At 42.7% G+C, this 23,103-nt stretch overlaps 1 protein-coding gene across 8 annotated transcripts in view; it reads left to right on the top strand.

Annotated features, from left to right (window-relative positions):
- Window positions 1-1,156: 1,156 nt before the first annotated feature.
- LOC121676238 (spermatid perinuclear RNA binding protein) overlaps window positions 1,157-23,103 on the top strand; it is a 44,436-nt gene continuing 22,489 nt past the window's right edge. For 2 of the 8 annotated variants that reach the window (XM_042052497.1, XM_042052496.1), the window contains exons 1-11: window positions 1,166-1,448; window positions 7,995-8,170; window positions 10,921-11,138; window positions 11,862-12,027; window positions 13,731-13,875; window positions 19,160-19,254; window positions 19,669-19,764; window positions 20,477-20,588; window positions 21,162-21,259; window positions 21,688-21,799; window positions 22,496-22,588. In XM_042052497.1, the coding sequence (XP_041908431.1) occupies window positions 8,168-8,170; window positions 10,921-11,138; window positions 11,862-12,027; window positions 13,731-13,875; window positions 19,160-19,254; window positions 19,669-19,764; window positions 20,477-20,588; window positions 21,162-21,259; window positions 21,688-21,799; window positions 22,496-22,588 (1,138 nt within the window). In that variant the 5' untranslated portion in view covers window positions 1,166-1,448; window positions 7,995-8,167. Of the gene's footprint in view, window positions 1,449-7,994; window positions 8,171-10,920; window positions 11,139-11,861; window positions 12,028-13,730; window positions 13,876-19,159; window positions 19,255-19,668; window positions 19,765-20,476; window positions 20,589-21,161; window positions 21,260-21,687; window positions 21,800-22,495; window positions 22,589-23,103 lie in introns of all 8 variants that reach the window. The other 6 variants (XM_042052490.1, XM_042052492.1, XM_042052491.1 and 3 more) reach the window with 6 other exon arrangements.

Genomic DNA, 23,103 nt, shown 5'->3' with positions numbered 1-23,103 from the left:
TGTTTTACTTTGATGGATATCGTTGCTAGCTTTCATGCCTAAGTAACCTAATTCAAATCTTTTGGTAGGGTTATCGTGCATTTGAAGTAAATTATTGTGTTCTGAGGCTGAAAATGGATAGCAGCCAGGGTACCCTTCCCCAGAGAGAAACCCCTTTGCTCTCTGTTGAAGGGGTGCTGGGTTCTGAAGGGTTTCAAAAGAGCTAATTTTGTTCCCTAAACAGCCCAAGATTTTAGTTACAAATTCTGTTTCAGACCTTTCTGTGGCATTGTGTGTTGTGACACTGAATCAAACTTAAAATAACGTGGTTGGATGGGCAAGATATGGCAAGAAAAAACACTTAAAATCTTAAGCTTTTAGTAACCCAGAACCTCTGACAACGTGTTCTTTGACAAAACCACCAATTAGTCAGGAAGTATAAAATTAACTTGAACTTGTTCAGGAGTCAGAGTGGAACTAAAACATGGGAAAAGTCTGACGGAGCATGTGCACTGGCTGGGAGCACAAGAGCTTTTTACACAATACTCACAGAGTCTAGTAATCTTCTATTCCAAATCCTTTTAAATCTTCTCTCCTTAATTAAAAAAAAAAAAAAAAAAAGTCACTGAGGCAGCAAGACTGACATACTAGAAAATGCATTTCAGGGAAGAGTCATGAATGTTTAAACTGGCTGAAAGGCAGCTGGGCACAGTAACCGGGGGGGTTTGCAACACTGAAAACACAGGGTCTGTATGATTGACATCAGGGAAGAAATTCTGGGGAGAAACTTCCTTAAACTTCACCGTTGAGGGTTGCTGGAATTTTAGTCAGAAGGAGAGCATTTATTCTTAAAAACTTCTTTATGCTTTGACACTTCATGTAAACACTGGGAAAACGCAACTCTCAAAGACGTATTTGCATTATGTTATTTGTAAGAATTACTAAATTTGCTTTGTTTATAACCAGAGCTTTAGAATCTATGTTGCTTTTCTCTGTCTTCTTACTGATTCCCAGGATATGCATTAGCCTGGGCTGCAGAGCAGGGGACAGACAGTAGAGCCAAAGTGTTTGGCTGTTGCCTCATGGAACTGATGCAAACCACCAACACAAGCAGATCCAGTGTTACTGTAGGACAGTTTGGGCTCCAGCCTCTCTCTTTTTGTTGAAATTTTATTTTACTTCTTGCCAACGCAGAGGGAATGCCATGCTTTCCAGCCTTCTCCATGTGTGTACCTTTGCCTCCTTGGCGGCAGTTCCCCCATCCCGACTGAGTCGCTGGGCTGCAGCTTGAGTCCACCTGCAGAATCCCATATTCTATGGGATATGAATCACAGCAGCAAAGAAACTGGGGCATTGCAGCTATTTTGGTGAAGCTGAAGGGTGCTGGGGAAGGGATGTCCCTGTTCTGAATCTCCTCAACATCGTGGCTGCTTCCCGTGGTGGCTTCTGGACCAGCAAGAGCCTTGCAGGTAAAGGCAGTGCTCACAAATCCAGGGATGTGGGGAGTGTCTGGGAGTTTGGAGATGTGCAAGGCTTTTGTGCTGGGATGTGATGCAGGACAGGGCTGGGGTAGTGAGGACCCAGCATGGCACAAACTGGGTGGAGGAGGTAGAACTGTGATTCTCTTTTGGAGAATGTGATGTCATTTCAGGCATAGATCCAGAATTTTGCTTAAACCAGCTCTGTCTCTGGGGAAATGACATTGCAGATGGTGAGTGTCATTTCAGTATAATGTAATCCTGTTATTAATTTAGTTAATTCTTCAACTGCAAATGAATGCAGTCTGAGTTAAGAATTTCAGATGATTTTGAGTGTGGATGTCACATTATGACTGCAGAGTACCTTCATGTTTCCATTCACCACTTTAGCCAGGAAAGCAGGAATGCAACATTAGGGTGTCTCAAGTCACAAATCAGTTCAGTGTTTCACAGATGTTGAGAATCCAGTGGTGATTCTACCTTGTCTCAAATGAATACTTTGCTATTCATTATTTGTGTATTATCTAATCTGTGACTTTTTATTTAAGACACCTGCCAAGAAATGCACCCTTTAAGACCTTTTGTTTTCTGCAGTGCTCAATTTTGCAGGCAATTCAGTTTTGCATATTTCTGACTGGTTGAATAGGAAAAACATTAAACTGTTTATGTGTCAGTTTGTTATTTAAGTGTCAGCAGTCAGTTTTTAAAGCTTTTTGCACTTGGTGTGTCTCTTGTCCGTCGTGCACCTTGACACCCATAGCAGAAGGTGAAGGCAATTTCAAAATAAATTCATTAGAGCCCCTCTGTAGCTTTGGCTGTGCTGGGGGTTGTGCAGGTTTCAGGGAATGTGAAGCCAGATAAAAATCTAGAGGAAGATCTATGTAAAAAATACCTCGAGGTCTGCAGCTGGGGTGCTGCTCTGAAGACCACCTGGTGAGTGTGGCGAGTACCTTCCTGTCATCAGGAGTCTGTAGTAGGTTCAATCCCTGCGGAGGATTTATAGTCTTTCCAAAACTGTTATTTTTCTTACACATTACAATTCAATAGCTGCAGTTATTTCTACTAATGTCTATTTCTTTCTGAGACTGGATGGTGTGATTCTATCTAAAATAGAGCATTTTTTTCTTCAAATGATTGCTTATGTGCTCACACAGTGCCTCTGTTGTTCCTTTTTTAACCTTCCTGTTAGGCTGGTAATGATTTCCCCTTAGACCATCTTTTCACCTTCTTTCCAGGAGCTAAAAATATGAGCTACACTCTGCACATCCCTGTTTCCTTTACCTTAATGCATTAATTTAGATTAAGCAGTTGCTTGCCTTTGATTCTTCAACTTCTTTAATTACTGTACCAGTGTGATTTCTTTTGGCTCTTTTTCCATTCCTTCCTCCACAGTGGAGGGGAATCCATGTGTTCACTGATTTTCAGTTGCATCTCTGACCCGAGGGTCCCCAGGTTCTCCATCTGCGCCTTGGCACAGATGGATTCTCTCCAGGAGCTCTCCAGTAGCTTCCTGCATGCTGACAAGTGGGCAGCTGTTTTCCTTGCACTGTGAGCATTGTCAGAGCTCTGGACCCTGGAAGGTGACTTTGATTCCTCCATTCTGATGGTTACAGGTGCTGTGGATCCAGATCTGGTTATCAAGTTTGTGCCTACCCTGTCTTTGGCAGTTAAAGCTGGGTGTGGGGGCTGCCTGGCAGGGCCTGCTCCTGAGAAATCTTCAAGCACAGCAGCCTTTGCTTGAAATATTATGAGAGCTGAACAGGCAGAAGTAATCCCAGACTCAAGTATTTGTTGTATGAAGTATAAGAGTTTGCCAGAGGAAGTACCTTTTCAGCTTCTAACTATAGCGTTGCTTTGTAATTGTTCATTTGGATGGAAAATTCCAGCCTTCTAAAGGTTATCCCAGATGCAACTTTGCCAGGAAATGCATTACATGGGAAATAATACAACTCCTATGAATACACAGTCTCCAGGTGAAATCGGATGATGAGCATACTGTTGGAAGCAGTCTGAGCCTTGTTAAATGTGTCCCAGTGTTACAGGGCACTGCTTTCAAGAATGCTGCTGGGGCTCTGAGTGGCCAGGATTTCTCTTCGTGTAGTGGGGAAGGAGGAAGTTCCATACAAGGAGCTGGGATTTTAAATAGTGAATATCTGCACAAGGCACAGGTCAGTCATATTTTGCAGATTTCTCTGCCCTGTGCTCCTCTCTGAATCCTCATGAATTGTATTTCTTATCTGTTCCCCCCAGTTTGTTGATACTTTTAGCATGAGGGAAAACTATTTTGATATTTCTCTGTCAGTTATTTTGACATCAATCAACACTGCAGATCTTGTTTTGTTTGGTGTCTGGGTACATCATAAAGAGAGTTGCTGAAAGAGTTCAATTACAATATCAGCATCTCTGCCAAATGTATTGAGCTGTTCTGAAAAGCGGCTTGTCTTTTCTGACCCAGATACACAGTTTCCAACTGTGGGAGATGCTGCCAGAAAGACTCTTGGCAGAAGGCCAGCAATAAAATTATACTGCAGAAAAACACAACATATTTTCAGCAGCACTTTGTGTGGTGTGGTGAAAAATCACCTGTCTCCTGAATGCAAAGCAGAGGCTAAAATAAACTTCCAATTTGAAGTTGCAAGACTCTCATTCTGACTTTTGAAAGTAACAAAAAATTGTATAAATTCCAGTTATTTTCTGTTACTGTGTCTGATACACCTCGGGCTGTGTTAGATACTCATTGCTTTGTTATTAGCAACCTCTGTTGTTCTTGCTGCCCTGTCAGTATAAACTCTGTCTGCTCTTGGGGTGCTGCACACTGCAAACTGCAGTTCTCCTGGGCAGATACTGGTGTCAGGGTAGATTCAGAAGGTGGAGGGTGTTTTTAATGCTTCAGCTGAGTAACTGTTAGCGTGTGCCTTCTTGATGGAGCATTTAAAACCAATTTTCATGGTGTTCTACTTGGCCTGGCCAGGAGCCTGAAGAGCAGCTCACTGAAGTGAGGGGTTTGGAGCTCTGGTGTCCAGTGACCCCAATTTCCTCTTCTCTGTTGCACCAGTAACACTTCTGTGCAAGGCGCTGCTGCAAGGGGATACTGGGGTGCCAGACACAGTTCCTATCTCCTTTCTAGAGGTTCAGAGCACCCTAATTCTGATATTTCAGTCCCCATGGAATGCAAGTACCTGTTTCTCCTGCCTTTTCACTTCTCTGTTCGAAGGCACTCAGAGGTAGCTGAGCATATTCATCACCCCCGGCTGTTTAACTGTCTGTCCCCTGGGAATGCAGCTGCAGATGGAGGAATATCTCCTACTACAAAAGCCTCATCTGAAATTCTTTTTGTTTGTCTTGAGCCAAAGCATAAACTTCCTCTGTGAAGGATGGGATGTTTAATGGAAGTTGCTACAGTGTCATGGTGTTTTAATAACATTTCTAATGTGTCAAATCCCCAGTGATTTTAAACCACACTGCAGACTCTGCTTGGCTCCGCTGTGACCTGGTTTGGAGACAGAGATTATTTATTCTTGTTTTACACTTTAGGGGCACACGATGCAGAGCAGAAGTGACTTTTTCAAGGTCACCAAGCTCTCGGTGGTGCAAGGAGCTTCCTGTACAAGTTTTCTTGCAAGTGTGGGTGGCTGCCCCTAGGTAAGACAGCCACACGTTTAAATATTGTGCTTTTTAATCTGGGCATCAGCTGTTACTTCCCTGAGGATGCAGGAACAAATCTCCTGCTATAGTCTGGTAGTGGAATGAGGCTGTTGGATTTATGGAATTGCTGCTCACTTCACATAATGCTTTCTGATGTATTTGGTGCTGAGCTATGTTATGCTGCCTTAGTCCATATGGTTGGAGCAGATTTGATTTTGGTTTTCCTTAATTTAATTCTGTGTGCTGTCAAATGTACTTTATTCTGTATATTGTGTCTGCACTTTTATAGTAAACTCCCTCCTGTTTAGTGCTTTTGTTGAAAATGTTCTCTCAAAGTCTGAACTAAATTAGGGTTTCACTCCTATGCGTGTTTCTGAAATATTCGTAGGATGTTAATGACTTAGAAAACATCATGTATCAGCTTCAACTCAACTTTCAGGATTTTTTTCCAGCTTTCTGATTTGTATAATAAAGATCCCTTTGTAATTCATCTGTCTGTGCCTTGACTTCAGCCACGCACTGCTGAAAAAAAGGGCAGGTAAGACAGGGTTCATAAATACCTTCATCCAACAACCTTTACTTGTCACTGAAAACTTAACCTGTCTTGAAAGCAAGAAAACAGGTCACTGCCTGCTAAGGCAGGGTATGGAGAGGTGGTGGTGTTTTCACTTCATCAGCCCAGCAGAGATTACCCCCATTGTGGCTGTGACACATTCATTTCCAGCCTGTTTTGGATTTTCCAAGAACCCTGGGAAGCACCCAGCACAGCCAGGGCTGCCCTGAGGAGTGTGTTTCCAGAGCTTGGGCGGCTCTCGCAGACTTGCCCTCTAGACAGCAGCCTGCTCAGCACTTACTGAGCACCAGAACTTGCTCAGCCAGCTATCTCTGTCCATCTGCTTGCCACAGCCTGGGCGAGCTGATAAGCAACAGCTTGCAGTAGTCTTGGGAAGGAGGCTGGGCTGGAGTGTTGCTGGAGTCTGGAGACATTGTACTGGGCATATGCTGAAGTCAGCAACACATTCCAGTGCCCTTCTCTCTGCCTGAAATTGCCAAGTTACAGCTACCAGAGAAGATAACAAACCAAAAATGTGGAATGTGGGAGTGACAGGGAAGAAGAGTAGGTGAAGATAGCTGAAATTCAGTTTGGAGAGAAATAATTTGAAATACATTATCTAGAAATGTGTCTCATAAAACTCTCTCTAGTTTGCTATTTGCTGACTCAAGTTAGTATTATTAAAAAGCAGAGCAACCTTGTAAAGAGTATGGCTGGTTCTGGAGATGGTGAAAGGCTGTTGAGCGTGGAGGAGCTTATGACTAGCTCGCAAAATAAATACTGCCAAAGCAGTGATCTTTGCTTAGTTTTCCTCCCAGCTGCCCCTGTCTGACTTCCAGGATCTCTTAAGAGAAAGAACATCCCCTTCCTTGATTGCTTCTGGGAAGCAATTTGGTAGAGTGTTAATACACCTTGGTGGGCACAGAACCTCTGTGATGAGAAGTGGGGTCAGTCAGGGTTTTCATTAGCTTGCTTTTCCCAAGTATTTTTAGTATGACTGCACTTAACTCTCTTGGGGTTTCTTCCTTGGCATTTTCAGCTGCTGGAACAGACAGGCCCCTGCACAGTGTTCTTGTCTGGCTTTTTGTTTTACCCAGTTCTACATCCTAAATTCAGTGGTGTGACATACAAACAACTATCAGGCCCTTGCTGCCAAAGCTACTGGTCCTGTAAACATGCTTAATTTCTTCCTAACTAGGGAAACAGGGAAGCGAGATCTCTTGTTACCTTTTCCCCTGTCACATTCAAATCTCTGTGGGATGCAACATTTTAATTATTCCCTGTCACATCACAGGTTTAAGTATCTCCTCAGCTTTCAAATCATCTCACCTATCCCTGTGCTGTTGCCAAACATGCTTTTAATCTCTAACAATGTCAGGCTTCTCTGACACACAATATGCAAGGCATTGCTGGAGAAGGGGGGTCAGCATACAGGAGAAAAGGAAAACATTTTAGTGTGTGTGTGTCAATCTGCAGAAATTTACTGACTGGGTTTCCAATTGCTTCAAAACGTTGTTGGAGAGCTGATGCAACGATATGTGTAGTGAAAGGAAAACAGGAATTTTCTGCAAGGACTGGAGTGTCTTGCTGTGCAGTGAGTTTATGCTTCCCTCTCTCACATTACCTGCTCTGTTATTCTGCTCTTCTCTCTCATAGAGCATTTCTTTGCAGTTTTATGCTGCCAGTGCTGGTGTTGTTTCCCAGTTTAGTACAGGAAGGCTGCTCTTGAAGGATCTTTTCCATGCTGTGTGCTGGGAAAGGCAGTGCATGGGCAGCACAGGGGGTGTGGGTGATTTCAGCTCCTCGCAAGTCTGACGTCTGCAGTTTGTTAGAATGTGCTTGTCTGTCTTTAAATAACAACTTGCAGTTATTGCAACCTGAAGCCTTGGTTCTTGTGCAGCATCTGACACAGGATCGAGGGCTGCACTGAGGATTTCCACAGAGAATTACTTTTTGGTAATTAAATGTAGTGTGTCTGATTCCTAACATGCATGTGACACTAAAATAGAGACTTCTTGAGCTGGTTTCACATAGACCGTGTTTGCCATGTTGGATTTCCTGTCATCCTCATCCCAGAAACTGGGATTGCCAGGTGGTTGACAAACCTCTCTGGGATCAGCTCTAACTGGCACGGGAAAGTCGTTACATGTGTGTGGGCACATCATAAAAAGTTGCTTTCCATAGTGACATCTGTTTGCTCAGCTATAAATGGATCACTGACTGTCCCATCTGGAAGCTGGTGTGCTCTGATCAGTGGTTTGCCTCATGTGCTGCATCCAGCACTTCTGGAATCAACACGCCATCACTGCTGGTTTCAAGTTGTTTCTCTCTTTTTGCAGGTGAATTAGAGAAAGTGACTCCCAGAGCACCTTGGCTGCATGAACTCTTGAGCTGTCAAGGGACTGAGAGGCTTATGAAGAGGTTCTGTCAGGCAAAACAGTGCTTAGCAAAGACACCAAGGAGGAGGGAAAAAGAGAAAGGGAGGGAGAGAGAGCTGAAACACTAACAAACCATGGTAGGTATTTGTTGTCTTTCACAGGGGTGCATTGAAAGTGTTTTCTGCTGCCAGGCTTGCATGGGGCCTGATCAAACCCAACAGAGGGGATTTTCTGACCTTGCACTAACTGAGGGATGGTAATGTGTGCTTTGAGCAAAGCAAGTGAGGTTTGATGTATTGTCAGCCTCTTAAAGCCAGAGAGTGTTCTTGTGAGCCTGCAGTACATGAATTATTAAAAACGAACGAAGGGATGCTCATAAGGTTTTCTAATAAAACTGGCATTAGCAGGCTGTAGCAAACAGCATCAGTGACCTTGAACTTGCAGATTTCATTACCAAATGCTCACACTCCCCTTCCACCTCTACCTCACAAAAGCAAGTTTTGATTATTCACATCCATGTGTCTGTGATCGATGGTGCTTCTGTGCACACTTTGTTACAGTGTAGATGAAACGTGTGTAGCCAAATATACCTGGTGTGTATTGTTTAAGTGAAGAGTCACTTCTCATCTGCCTGGGTTTGGCTGCAAATTAGAAATGCCTGAGATGTGAGATTTGTAAAGGTGAGCAAATATGAAGTATTGTGATGGTGAGATTCTGAAAATGTGTTCACAAAAAGGCAATAAACCTACTCAGTTCCTGAACAATATGAGTGGAGAGCCGTTTAAGCATACTTACGTATTTTTAAGTCCTCTAAGGTTATTACTGAGAGAATGGAAATAAGAATAAATGCAGTAAATTTTAAGTACAGTTGCTAATGTTTGTGTGGCTGGTTGCTGCTGGTAGGCTGTATGTTCATATTTGTATTTACAAAAAAGACTTAAACCTAGACTTGTGTCAGTTGCAGAGTGAAAGGGGGAAAGAACACCTTACAAAGCAGAGTTGTTAATGTATTTTAAACAGTGTCCCACTTTGTCATTCTTTTCGCCCTGAATTGTAATGAGGAATTGATCTTGTCAACCCCTCTTCATTAGAAAAGAAAACGTGTCTCATAATTAGGAGTTACCAATTTGTTTCTGTCCCACTGTTGCAACTGACATTTCGTAAGGTAAAAGATGGTGGGTGAATTGTTAAATGTAGCTCGGCTGTTTCCCTGCAGCTCCGCCTGTATCCATGTTGTGGATAACCACAAGAGGGACCTCCTGGAAGTGTTTTGCAGCCTATCAAACTGCAGGGGATAAAACCGGCCCCTGACAGATGAATTGTTACTGCCCAAATTATCCATCTGGGTAGGAACACAAAAATTAGGAAGGGAATGATGTCATGACCTTCAATGGTAGAGACACAGGGAGTGCAATAAACCAGGAAATCGTGGACAGATCCTTAATAAGGATCCAGCCCAGAGGCCTCTGAGGTTGTTCAAAGGCCCACTGCGTCCTTAGGAGTGGATACAGCTACAAACCCATGAAATAGGGGTGAAAATTACACCCAATTAAGGTGCTTGAGGGGTTTGGTTGGTGATTCCAGGTTCTGGGAGGCTTTCAGCAGTGACTGATGTGTCTATAGAGACCAAGACCTATTGCTGCTCTTGCCACAGGCCTGTGCTATGATCACAGCTGGTCTGGGGCACTGTTTAAATCAAAGAAGTCTCACCTGAATAGTCTGCAGCAAACCCAAAACTTCCTAGCACAGGTTACCCAACCAGTGAAGTTTACCTCCCTCAGCAGTATCACTCAGGACTCTGAGTTTCACTGCAGACTTTTTAAATTAGCACTCTAATCTCTTCCTATTCATTTGAATGTTTTTAAAAAAGAAATTTCAGTCTCTTACTATTTATCTTTATTCTCATCTGCATTCATGCCTTTGTAAATCCCTGTGCAGTTGCTGAGCCTCTCACAGTTCTGTACTGCCTGTGACTTCATCTGCAGCAGCAGCAAACCCATGAGGGATTGGCTCTTTGACTGCCTGTTCAAGGTGTGCTGCTGTTGTCCCTGACATAACCAGAGGAGAGGTGGCTGCACTCAGCACTTAGAGAATATGCAAAGTTGCATTTAGAGAGTATCAATGCCTTTTGCAAAATAGGAATCATCTCTCCTTGCCCGCCCTCCTTTCCACATGCTATGCCCAGTCTGCTCCCCCCCGGGATGCTCATGTTGTGAATTTCCCTGCCTTGACACAAGGTTACCTTTTGGGATCAGGACCCTAGCTCTTCCCTTTGCTCCAAGCTATCCAACTGCTGTAGGCTGCCACAAGCCAACAAAGATCTCTGAAATTCAGGAATGCCTTAATCCCTGCAGGTATCCCAGGGTAGGGCAGCCCCTCTTCCTTTCAGTGCTGTTGCTCACAGCTTGGATCCCCATGAGGTCGCTCAGCAAGATAAGCTCTGAATGATTTCTCACTGACTTGGAAGGGTTAATGTAAATAACCAAGCAAGTGAAAGGAGGGGGGAAGTCAGAGACACTTAATGAATCTGGAAATGAAACTCAGGGGTTTTGTGTTCTCCTGCTTCAGCACTCTAAGTTATACTCCAGCCAGGCAGACCGTGCCCTCTTCCCCAAGGGAATCTTGGTGGGGCAGGACAGGGAGAAGTAAGAAAAACTATGAAAATATGTTTACTAGCTTAATGCTGATTTTTTGCACTGGTGTTTGTTTTCTTTTTTGTTTTAAAAATTTATTTAAATAATTACTTCTGCATGATTATAAGCAACGGTTGTCCTAAAACACATTATTACCTCTGCCAGGGAGGATTCCCATTCAGGCAATGTCCTATGTCCTATCAATTATCCAATAACTTTGTTCTCTTTTCTTCCTGTTTCCCACTCCACAACAGAGATCGATCCGATCTTTTGCTAATGATGACCGCCACGTAATGGTGAAACATTCAACCATTTATCCATCTCCAGAGGAGCTTGAAGCTGTCCAGAACATGGTCTCAACAGTAGAATGTGCCCTTAAGCATGTCTCTGACTGGATGGATGAAAAGAACAAGTCTGCAAAGTGTGAGGGTGATGTGGAAGCCAAGGAGGAAGCCGCAGAAGGCACTGCCAAGTGAGTGAAGCCTCAGCTCACAACGTGTCCCTGTGCTGCTCTCAATGGCTCCTTTCCTCCAAATAAGAGTTAATAAGAGTTATAAGTGTTACTTGGGTCTGCTGCAGATGAATGTTCATAGAAGGAGGGGGATATATCTGGACTTTCTGAGGTGGGAGCATGGGGGAGGAGTGCAGGGAATGGCAATAAGCCCAGCTGCTCTCCATTTCTTTGTTTATTTTACTGTGATGTTGTGAAGTTGCATTTAGCAGACAAACCTTTCAGCAGTTCTAAGCAAATGCAATTCCCCAGAACACATCAGTGCAAATGGACAGCCGTGTGCTTGGGGGCTCCTGCAGTCTGATACGCAAAAGGAAGTTTTTATAATCCAGCAAACCAACTTTCCTCAGCCTCCATTACTTTCCATTATTGTCATGGTTTAGCCCCAGCTGGCAACTCAGCCCCACATAGATGCTGATTTTTTATAAAAAAATAATCCAAGTGTGCAGTAAATGCTTTGGAGACAACTGGACGAGACAAGACCTGGTGCTGGCCTGTCAAAGAAGCATTTATTGCTTTTAAACCATCTTAGTCTACAAAACTGGTTTTTGTCACAGTGTTTTTCTTAGCACTCAAAAATTAAGTGTTCCTATGTTGCTTTGAAAATTCTTTACTGTGGCTCCCCTAAACTGTAGCTGGAGAGTAAAATCCCTTTTTAATTACCCTAAATTGTTTCACTTCCAGGGATCAAGGTGGTCGGACGTTATGTGGCGTTATGAGAATTGGCTTGGTTGCAAAGGGCTTGCTGATCAAAGACGATATGGATCTGGAGCTGGTTCTCATGTGCAAAGAAAAACCCACAAAGACCTTGTTATGTATTGTTAAAGACAATCTCCCAGCTCAAATTCAGGTGAGTTAATTTGGAGCAGTCCTCCCACAATGGCTGATAGCACTGCAAGAGCTATTTGGGGAAAGGCTGGAATTTGTTCCACCAAGAAAGACAAGTGATACAAAGGAATATACTCTGAATCTAGGACGGCATCTGGGGCGTGTGACATGTTTAATGTGGTGACACCAAGTTCTTACTCACAAAATGTAACCTCTTAATGCTGTTTTTGCCTACTCCTGTTTGTGCTGTCAGTTCCCTTGGGGGGCAGCTGACCTGTGTGTAACTAAGCCAGTGTGGGTTTGGGCGCTCTGGTCCAACCAACATGAGCTGAACTGCAGAAATCTTCCCTGCTCAAGTGTGTGACTCAGTCCCTGTTGTTGTGCCCTGCCTGAACCAGCTGCTTTGCTTGGGCTGTTCCCACATACACCCCTCTGTGCTGCCGAGGCGGGAATGTGTCATTTTAGGTGGTCATTCATTTTGGCTCATGTTAATCATGAGCTCACATTATTTTTATTTATGGCTACTTAATTCTGATGGTGGCACCCAGCGGGCAGCAGTTGCAGCTTGTTTAGGGATACCATCTCTGTGACAGAGGTGAGGCTGAGGAATCACTCCAGCTTCCAGACTCACCAACAGTGGTGCCAAGGAACTGCCCTCAAATATTCCACTGCAAGTGCCCCTCTCCAAACCACAGCCAAACTCAGTCTTGCTTTTCTCCTGATCTGCTTTTCTCCCTGTGTTTTACCACTCTTGACAGCTGTTTGTTCTCACCATTCATTTTCTCACACAAAGGGCTTGTTTTAATGAGCTACTGTTGTTCCTAGAGATGTGGCCCTATCCATAGCTAAAAATGCAAAGGATCTTTTGAGTAGTAAAGAGTAAATTTTACTTGTTTGAAAATTATAGGGATGTACTGAGTATTAAAGAATAAATTTTGTAGTGAGGCATGAAATGAGGGTTGAAAGTGAGGAGAAGAGTTAATATGTGCTTCAAAAAAAGTTAGATAAAATGAGAGACTAGATATAATAAAAATATGTGAAGACTGAATAAATTCAAGGGACAGGGAGGTAAGATCCTGTGGGGAAGGACTGTAAAGATGAGGGAAGAGGACTCTGACTCATGAGATACTCCAACTGTTGCGAGCATGGAAGACAAGAAGAGGCCCTGCAGAAGGATCAGATGCTGGAGGCAAAGGAGGGTTTAGGCCCATTAGGGGACAAAAGGAGCAGGTGAGGTACAGAGACTCAAGAGCTTCTGCTTTGCTGCTTTGAAGGCTCATGGAGAGCAGATGCTCAGCCATTTTCATCCCAACAATAAAGGAGCCGCAGAGCAGATTGCATCATGGAAGGGGTCAGAATAGACATCTTAACCACCGATCTGCTGAACCAGACTCCACACAGAAGGGATGGCTGGAGGACTCTGAGCCATCTGTGGCTGTCCTTGTGCTTCTGGAGGCTGAGAGAGGTCCCAAAGGGCTGCTGAAAGACCTGCAGAGAGATCACTGCAGAGAACTCTGATACAATTCAGTTAACAGAGCGAATTGTCAGGCAGTTGTAGCACTGGCTACAAAAGGAATGTTTTAAATTGCTTTTAATGAGGGAGGCAAGGCCGCCTTTGTTATTGCAATGCCCTGTTAGCCTTCTCATTAGCTGAGGCACATATACAGATTCTTCACTTTTTCAGTCAATTGGGAGAGTCTTGAAATCTTTCTTGGTGACTTTCAGAAACTTACAGAAGAGAAGTATCTGGTGGAGGAGCATGTAAATGAGGCAGCTATTGTTATTCATAACACAAAGGAGCCCAAGCTCACTTTGAAGGTGATACTCACATCCCCTCTCATCCGAGATGAAGCAGAGAAGAAAGAAGGAGGTACACAGAGCGTTTTAACTTGGTTTTAAGACTGTTCTAGCTAAATGTCCTGACTGTGCAGCACAGGGTTAATTGGAAAGTAGGCTTTTAATTGTGCATCATGTACTGACTAGACTGGCTATTGCCACCATGGTTACATATTTGTGCCTTAAAAAGACAACAGTCACTTAAATTTCATGTAAATATGCGAGTTTTCCTTTGCAAGCATTATTCCTACAGTGTTAACTTTGACATACAATTAGATCTTAGTTCTCCTTTCTTTCAGACTTGTTATTTAATTCTTGAGCACCTGGCGCTGCACAGTCTTGTTTGCAAATTAAGTCAGTCAAGTGGGATTGGTTCATAGTTTCTTGAAACACTCATAAAAATGTTTCTCTTTATGTAAAAGCCCTCTCCCTCAAAGCTTGCCAGTGTGTCATCCTGGCCCTCAGTTTTTATTGATTGATGATGTGTATGTTTCTGGCTTTAAGAATTTCCTAACTGGGATACAATTGAAGTTACGGTGCTGTGATACAGCACTTTTGCTTCTGAATTGAACATTGTACCTCATGTCCTTAGAGCAAAATAGTTCTAGAAAACTGTCACTTAGTCCTTTCTGTTCCTTCTCCCTCACCGCGGTGTCCAACACAGTTCTGTGCCCGTGCTGCAGGAATGGTGATTGTAGTACCAGTGAGGCTGGAAACAAACTGAGAGCAATAGAGAAGAGCAAATGTAGCCATACTTTGTTGTATTTTTAAAATCCTGACAGTAATTTCTGCTTCTGCTTCCCAAACCTATCCCTAGAAACTTTGCCACTGGATGATGTCAGACCTTTGACCAACTGGCCACTCTCTGTCATGACAACTGAGGCAGCTGGGCCCGTGTGGGCTAGGGAACTCCCTGTCGCTCTCTCCCCATTTCTAGACTTGCCACAAGTCCTTTGCTTCCTCCCTCTCCCACATGGAATACCGATGGGATGAGAAATGTTGGTCAGTTTCTCCTCATTTTGTTGGAGGCGATGGCAGGAAGGATCCCTTTCCAAGTGACATGTAATACTTTGGCAGCAGTCGAATGCAGAAAAATCTTACAGAACAGATGAATGGCAAAGATCCCCTAATTGCACTGGCTGTTTATTCCCAAATTAGCAACAATGCTGTTTCCAAGACCATTAAAAATAAACTGCATATTCCTTTAGTTGTTCAGCTTCCCACAAGATGCTGAGACCAGCCCTGGAGCTGCTGCAGCTCATCCATGTTCATGAGAGAGCACAAAGTGCAGGACAAATTCCAATGGTGAAGATCTGTGAGACTCCCACAAGGGGATACAGTTTTACACAAAGGCTTCTGCCCTTGTGCAAGTATTTTCTTGCGAAAATTGATGCTGTTACGCCAGCAAAGTCCAGGAATTTCTGAATTCATCTCAGACTAAAGGAGGATTGGAATTGTTATGCTTTTTCATGCTTAAAATGTAGGTGGTCTATTTTTTTTTTCAGTATCTTAAAATATTTTCAAAGGTCTCTACTATATTGTTAAAATTTAAAATTATTTTACCACCTCTCCTGAAGTGGTTATACACTGTCGTTCTGTGCAGCTGCTCAGGACAGGGAATAGGGTCATGGATCTCATTTTAAAGTCCAGGTTCCTTGGCATTGATTCATCACAAAGAACAGAGACATTTATCATACTCCTTTACAAGGTATATGGAGCATTATGCAGATGTCACTAAGTAAATTGGAAGCAGAGGGATACATTTTTTTGTAATCTTTCCAACCATACTTGGATTAGAATCACTTAGATTCAGACCAAAAATGTTTCATGTCTAGTGTCAAGGGAACATAATTGGAGAAATTGGTGAAAACACCTTGATCTCCAAAGCACTGCCGTATTTTTTCAGTACCACTAAACAATGTCGACCAAATGTAGATACACTTCCTATGCAGTTTTAAAAACCTGACAGTTGACTCCATGCATTCTTTTGACTGAAGGAGCTCAAAGTGCTGCTGAACTTGCCTTTCATCTTCCATGTAAGATAGGCCTGGGCTGCCTGAGCCTGTGGAAAACTGACCAAGGTTTCTGTGGTGGGATTAGCACTAATCTGTTCTCTAACAACCCAGGTCAGGCCAACGGCCCTCGTTACCAGTGCTCCCATTGTTCTGTAGGAATGCTGTGTGTGCCTTCATGCCCTGATGTCAGAATGTATCGAAAAACATTCCTGGATTTCTCTTCAGTCCCCACCTCTTTGGAAAAGTGTTCATGTTTAAGACGTGGTGTTTGTCCTATTTGTTTTTGCTGCTCTTTAGCAAAAATAAATAGTGGCCCAGTGTGTGTGTGCATTTTGGTGTTTCTCACAAACAGCTACCCATAAAGCTCTGCTTTCTCATGTTGAGAAGTCAAGCACCTTAATTGCCTGCATTTTGCAACAGTTTCAATTTTAAACTTTTTAAGAAACTGAATTTTTAGTCACAGCATCAAATATGAATTAGGCTTTCCAGACCAGAACCTTGTATCCTGAAAACCAGTTGTTACTGAGCATACAGTAACACCACATTATGTAACTACAAACAAGCTGGTTCACCAAAGTGGGGCCAAAGTCCCGTTGCTCCTGGAGCAAGACATGGTCAGTGGTGCTCCCAAGGGGCCAAGTGCCTCTGAAGGGGCAGCAAGCCCCAGACTGCCCTCCCCTCTCCGGAGAAGATAAGGCCCCTCTTACGGCTCAAATGAATGGAGTTGGCAGCTCCTCTGTGAAGAGAATGTGTACAGCAGTGGGGAGAGAATTCCTGAGGGATTGGTTCTGCGTTGCATAGTGTGAGCTAACGTCAGGGCTTTAGAATTTACTCTTTACTAAACTCCTTGGATCACTGCCCTTGTTAAAACTACAAGGAAAAAAGGAAAGCTTTGCAATCCCATTTGAAAATTTTGATTTGGTCTCACTTTCCTGACTGGCAGAGCATGAAGAAACATGCCATTCTCCTGAAGGGGTCCGAAGGGAGCCCGTTGCAAGCCGCTCGCCCTCTTCACTGCCTGTTCTCTTCATCTTTCTGTTTAATAGAATCTTGCACCCAAAAGTTGGCAGACTGCAACATCAGGACACTGGGGCTGAACAAACAATTGGCAAAATTCTCCAAGATATTTGTAAATTAGACCTTGGAAAATGGCCTTAATCCTGTAAGAAAAAGTACGATTCTAAATCAAAACAAATCTTAGGAGGTTTTTGGTTCACCTGAATGACAGGTGACATGTATTCTGTTTGGTTTGTAGTTTAAAGGAAAAATTAATTTACTTTGTCAATGACTGCAACACTCTTTAGCAAAGCCTCATACAACACTGAGCCCCAGTTCACTGCAAAAAATTAATGATTTTGCAGTCAGTCACCTTTGCCATTTTCTAACGTTTTAAAATAAGATTCTGATCATTCATTGACAGTACTTGTTTGATACAATACTTGAGCTTTAAGCAGATGTTTATATTGTCTGCAGTGAAGTCTTGTCAGAGAACTACCCAGATGGATGTTGAGTAATCCTGTGCCACAAATATCACTCCTGAAAACAACGAAACTGCAAAGGAAATTTAGAAGCAAATCTTGTGTTCCAAAGTGACCTTTTGTGCTCAAAGAAAGCCAGAGCTTTGCGACTTTGCAGCTTTCATTTGGAAAACAGACAAGAGGAGTGATTAATCCCAATCCTGGAATGCTGTTGATGAGGGCAATAACAAACAATGCAAATATCTGCTGTGAAGTTCACAGGGGTTAGAAAATAAGCTTATAGCACTTGAGTCAGCAGCTGTCAACTGCAACCATCACCCGTCAGACAAGATACTGGTTCTGTTCAGTTTTACACTTGTGGGTTTTTTTGGCTTTGGGCTCTTTTATTCATCGTAACATTAAGTGCTTTTACCAGAGTAACCTTCCCAGGAAATGGCTTAGGAGAGGCAGCCTTAACATTAAAGATGCAATTGCTTATGCAGCCAATCCCATTCAAAGTAACCCACAAAAATGTATTTGGAGATGGCACTAACAAACTGATGGAACTTTTTTCTCCTAACTTGTCCTGGTTTAAAGACATTTTAAATGTCATGCTGGATTTTGCTCATCTAGCAGAGTCTTCAATTTGGAATGGATTTAGTATTTCATTCAGCTCTGCAAAGGTCTCTAAAGACCTGGAGAATTAACTATTTTGAATAATGAAAAGAGTATATTTCCAAATTACTTATTTTTAAGTCAAGAGTAATTATGTATTCATAGGAAAATTACATATTCAAGGTTTTAGTTGAGCCATGGATTCATTTGGTTATTCCAGTTGTTCTCAACATCACCTAAAACTAGTATCTTTGTAATGTGATTCCACAGAAGTGTAGAATCTGTCATTTATAAAGAGTTTCCAAAGAATCTGGATGTTACAAACTCCTTTGGATTAAAATAAAATAAATACAGACGAAAGGACTGATAGAAAATTCCCCTTAATTGGATTTGACTGCTGAAAGCAGTTTGTTACAAGCTGGTTGATAAAAAGAGAAAGGGAGGGAAGGCAAAAAAATGTAAACCTGGACAGAACATATCAGTGTCTTGTCTCTCAAATCCATCTTTGAATTTCCTCTGTTGGTTTCAGTTGCTGTTGGGAAGATTTTTACAAGAGGGCACTTCCTCTCAAATACATTAATGACCTGGAAGTTACCAAACCCACTCTTTCATATGCTTTGATTATATGAAAGACTAATCAAACCAAAACATTGTACTAGCATTTCCTGTATATTTCTTTCATTGAATTATACTGGCTAGTACTGTTCATGCAATAATACTTCAAATATATTCAATGTTTTTCTTTGGAATGCTCAACAATTGCATGGATGTAATTTCACTTTCTACCTATTACATTTTTTTTATTACCCCCTGAGATTATCTTCCTCTTGTCCAAAGAAGCTTTGAAATTCTGTGCCACCTTTGTGGAATAAAAGTCATGAAGAAGAAGAGGAAAAAAAGCCCAATACATCCCAACAGAAAAAAAAAAAGAGAAGTGCTATAGAGCTATTTTCTGCCCTGCAATGTGTTCTACATTTTTAATAAGATCCCAGGTTGTCTGTAGCAGTGGCCATCTTTATTATTACTATTATTTTACAAGGAGTGAATGCCTTTGCTTCTGTTGCACACGTGCACATTTACTACCTTTAATGGCTTGTTTAAATTAAATAACACCGTGCACTTAAATTCTGGGAGTCTTATTATCTCATTGAGATGCTGCCGCTCTTTTTGTATTGTGACAGAAACCCCTTGGTCAAATTGTATCTGTCTCTTTTTATCCCATTTTTACCAGTAGATAATGTTGCGATGAAAGATCCTCCGGACTTATTGGACAGGCAGAAATGCCTGGAGGCCTTGGCGTCTCTGCGGCACGCCAAATGGTTTCAGGTTGGCTCTTTGTTCTTACCTTGTTGTTATTGTAGCCTTGCGAGGTTTAATTTGAGACAGTTTTAATTTTAATGCCTCTTTAATTTCTGACTAGTCCCTCCTAGAGCAAAGGTCTAGAATTCCAAACCCAGTGCTGTACTGTGCAAGGGCAAACATGACAGGGAGACAGTCAGCTGGTCCAGAGTTGTCATGAGGCTACAAAAGCAATCTTGACATTTCACTGCCTTTTTTATGTGTCTCTCTAAATTCAAGTGTACTTTTATATAAGTGTTTTTATTTTGCATGAAGCTGATTAAGTATTAAGTAATAATAATTTTTAAAAAATCTATCCCAGGACTCTGTGCATTTAAAAAGAAAAGCAAAATTGAAGACCAGGCTTTTGCAGGTGTATTGGAATCATTTTGTTTGTTTTAGGCCAGGGCAAATGGACTAAAATCATGTGTAATTGTCCTTCGTATTCTGCGGGATTTGTGCAACAGAGTCCCCACATGGGCACCACTGAAAGGCTGGGTAAGTACAGAAAGAGCTGAAGGCCACAAGGTCATGTGTCAGATCTCCTGAGAATTGTAGCAGTGTCTGGACTGGAGAAAGCAGAGTCTTGTATGAGACTCCTCCTTCTACCCCCGTCCCTTTGCTCCCCATTAACTGCTCCCCGTGTAGGGGAGAGAAGGCAAGTAGTCAAGTCTGTGACACACTGATCCCATGGGAAGGGACACGCTGCTGTGGGCCTCGCGCATCCCGGAGGTTTGGCAATAGACTCCCACTTGTTACCTTCCATCCCTCTTGTTTAGTTTTCCAAAACTACTCTGGTCCCATGACAATGCCACCCCTGCCAGTGGTTGTTCCCCTTTCCTGGGGTAGGTTTGCTCTGCATGCCCGGAGAGGAACACTCTGTAGGGCAGCAGAGGTGGTGTTTTTCTAGCGTGGAACTGAAAACCCTCTGAGAGAACCTTACTTTATTTTAGAGACCTCTCCTTTTTGACTTTTTGGGCAGACGGTGGAGAGCAGTTGGTCTGCTCCAAAGGCAACTCAGAGCAGGGGACAAAGACGTGCCCTGCACAAGGATGTGGCCTCCTCTGGGGCAGGTCTCTGTCCCTTAGACCTGTAGTGGATTACAAACGAAGTGACCTGATGTGACTGACTGTCCCCTCTGTCCCCCCATATTTAACTGAAGTCACAGTTACCCTTGTGTCTATACTAATCGTAATTTAATGTCTTCTAGCCACTCGAGCTTATATGTGAAAAATCTATAGGTACTTGTAATAGACCTTTGGGCGCTGGGGAAGCGTTGCGACGAGTGATGGAGTGTTTGGCATCTGGAATTCTGCTTCCTGGTAAGGGGCCAGATGAACTCCAGGAACACAAAGAGATGGTCAGCCCACCTTAACATTTAGCTGTTGCTGTAGGATTACATGAGAAATGCCTGCTGTGAACCCTGAACCTGCCGTGGAGTGAAATTAATGGTTTCTTCTGTAAAATTAAAATTAAAAAAAAATATCTTGCATAGTGGTCACTGTGTGAATGATACTGCCACTGCAGGAGAAGTTAATGGGGAATGTTAGAGTTGTTATAAATTAATCCCTACCTCATTAAGGGGTTGCAAGTAAATACACTTAGTGATTATCTGGTTTCTACAGATTCCTTGAAATCTACATACCTGTCCAAATTATATGCTGTTTTCTTCTAAACCTACTGCTTTCAGTTCATGTTATCACCCATGTGCAGTGTTTACCCTGGTTAAGTTCTGGGGCCACTGCAAGGGTCAGTTTGCTTTGTGTGAGGCCTGACTCCCTGCTGGAGAAGGGGTGCTGCTCACTCTGCAGCAGCTGGGCTCAGCTGCTCTGTCAGTCCCTGTTTGCACACTGCTGCTCGTTCCCCTCAGTAATCCCCATTCCTCTCCCTGCCAGGGGGCCCGGGGCTGCACGACCCCTGCGAGCGCGAGCCCACGGACGCTTTGTCTTACATGACAGTTCAGCAAAAAGAAGCCATTACACACAGTGCTCAGGTAGGGAACTCTGTGTGTGCTGCAACAGTGAGGAATTCAGCTCATTAGCACCGTTTATTCTCTACCAGGATGGCAGTCCTGACAGTTCTTGTGGTGTGCTATCCTGGAAAGGTTAAACCAGAGTCCAGGAGAGCAAGAGTTAAACGTGTGTGGAATCTTATCCTTGCAGAGGCAGTGGGATGTCTGTGCACCCACCTCTGCTCCCAGCACAGAGCCTCTGGGTGGGCTCCATGTCAGTGTGCCCTGCACTCTGTGTTACAGAAATTCATGACTTTTATGCTTTTAGACATTAGCATTTTCCAAAGACCAGCTGTAAAAGCTGTCTTCCTGTCTATCAAAACCACAGAAGTAGTTTTGTGTCTAAAGACTTATCAAAAAACTTGGACAACTGAAGTGAAATCCTGCTGTGTTTCTACTGTGCCTTTCAGCACGCGCTCAGATTATCAGCCTTTGGGCAGATCTATAAAGTTTTGGAAATGGATCCCCTCCCATCAAATAAGTCATTTCAGAAATATTCCTGGTCAGTAACTGACAAAGAAGGTAGGTATTATTTGTTCCAAAAGTCACTAATTGGGCAGTAAACTAGGAGTTAATTTAGAATTGGTGAACTTCTGAATTATGTGCTATGAGTGTTAAGTAGAAGCTTTTCTTTGTTATATGTGGGGTGATTTTTTAAAAAAATATTTCGTCATGAGGAAAAAATCTGGAAGTTCTGTTCTCTAGAAATACCAAGAGAGGAGAGGTAGAACAACTACAATATAGCCAATTATTTTCTTTAACCACAAAGTCCTTTGGCATCTGAAGAGCGAAATGCTCTTACGCTGGAAGGAGAGACTGTAGATTTGCCAAAAAACATATAGTGAGTGTCCACAATAAGAATTACTCTAAAATTCTTCCTAGAAAACAATATATATCTACTGAAAAAAAAATTCCATGTGCATTTTTTTGTAAAAACAACACTGTTGAAGGTCTTGCTTAGACTAACTGTGGAAAACAGCACTGCAGGTTTGCAGTCTTATCCCACAGCTGGTATTGAACACAGAGGTCCTGCCTGGTCTGGTAGAGTGAGCAGTAAACCAGTATTGGCTTTCATGAAGCAATAAGAAAGCTGTGACTGATGGAGGAGTTCTTTTCACTATAAACAAGCAAGGAACAGTGTGGGGCTAATCAGACTCCTGCTGTGGGATTGTGTTTTTCTAGTGGCATATCTGTATTACAAGGAACTTTACACCCTAGGTACAGGCTCGTCTGCTCTGAAGAGACCGTTTGAAGACAGTGTTGGGGATGATAAAGATCCAAATAAAAAGATGAAGCGTAATCTGAGGAAAAGTAAGTGCAGCACTTCTCCATTCTGTTTTCAAAGATCTATTGTACAGGGGGAGCTGGTTTAAAAGTTTCTCTGTGTTGGTGTGGTAGAGCATGTGAAAAAGTCTTTGGAACAAAATTGTTGTCTCTATCACCTTGCATTTGGAATGTCAAACACCTCTCTTACTGTGCATCCCCTGACATGCTTTACTAACTAAATGATCTGCATTTTTATATGGGATTAGCCATCAAGTTACACCAGAATTGAAGGTGCCTGAGCAGCTGACATATTTTGTTGGTAACATCCCTGTATTGTGGGGTCTTTTTAAAGTACTGCAGTGACTTTGCTGAGTGAAGATTGAACTCTCTTCACTCTTCCCCTTCCTGAGTTAAGTCTTGGTCTCTCAAGACCTCCCACAATGAGAATAAAATGTGTAATCTGCAAAGTGTTAATGTTGCACATATGCACAGACTAGAAGTCTCTTGGCATTGCTGGGATCCAGTCATTCTGGGATCCAGTCATTCTGGGATCCAGTCAT

This window comes from Corvus kubaryi, unplaced genomic scaffold (genome assembly GCF_017639235.1).
Source record: "Corvus kubaryi isolate FWS band 111438036 unplaced genomic scaffold, C.kubaryi_AGA036_p1.0 78, whole genome shotgun sequence".
In the NCBI taxonomy this organism is placed as follows: domain Eukaryota; kingdom Metazoa; phylum Chordata; class Aves; order Passeriformes; family Corvidae; genus Corvus; species Corvus kubaryi.
This window is presented reverse-complemented; position numbering and strand designations above follow the sequence as displayed.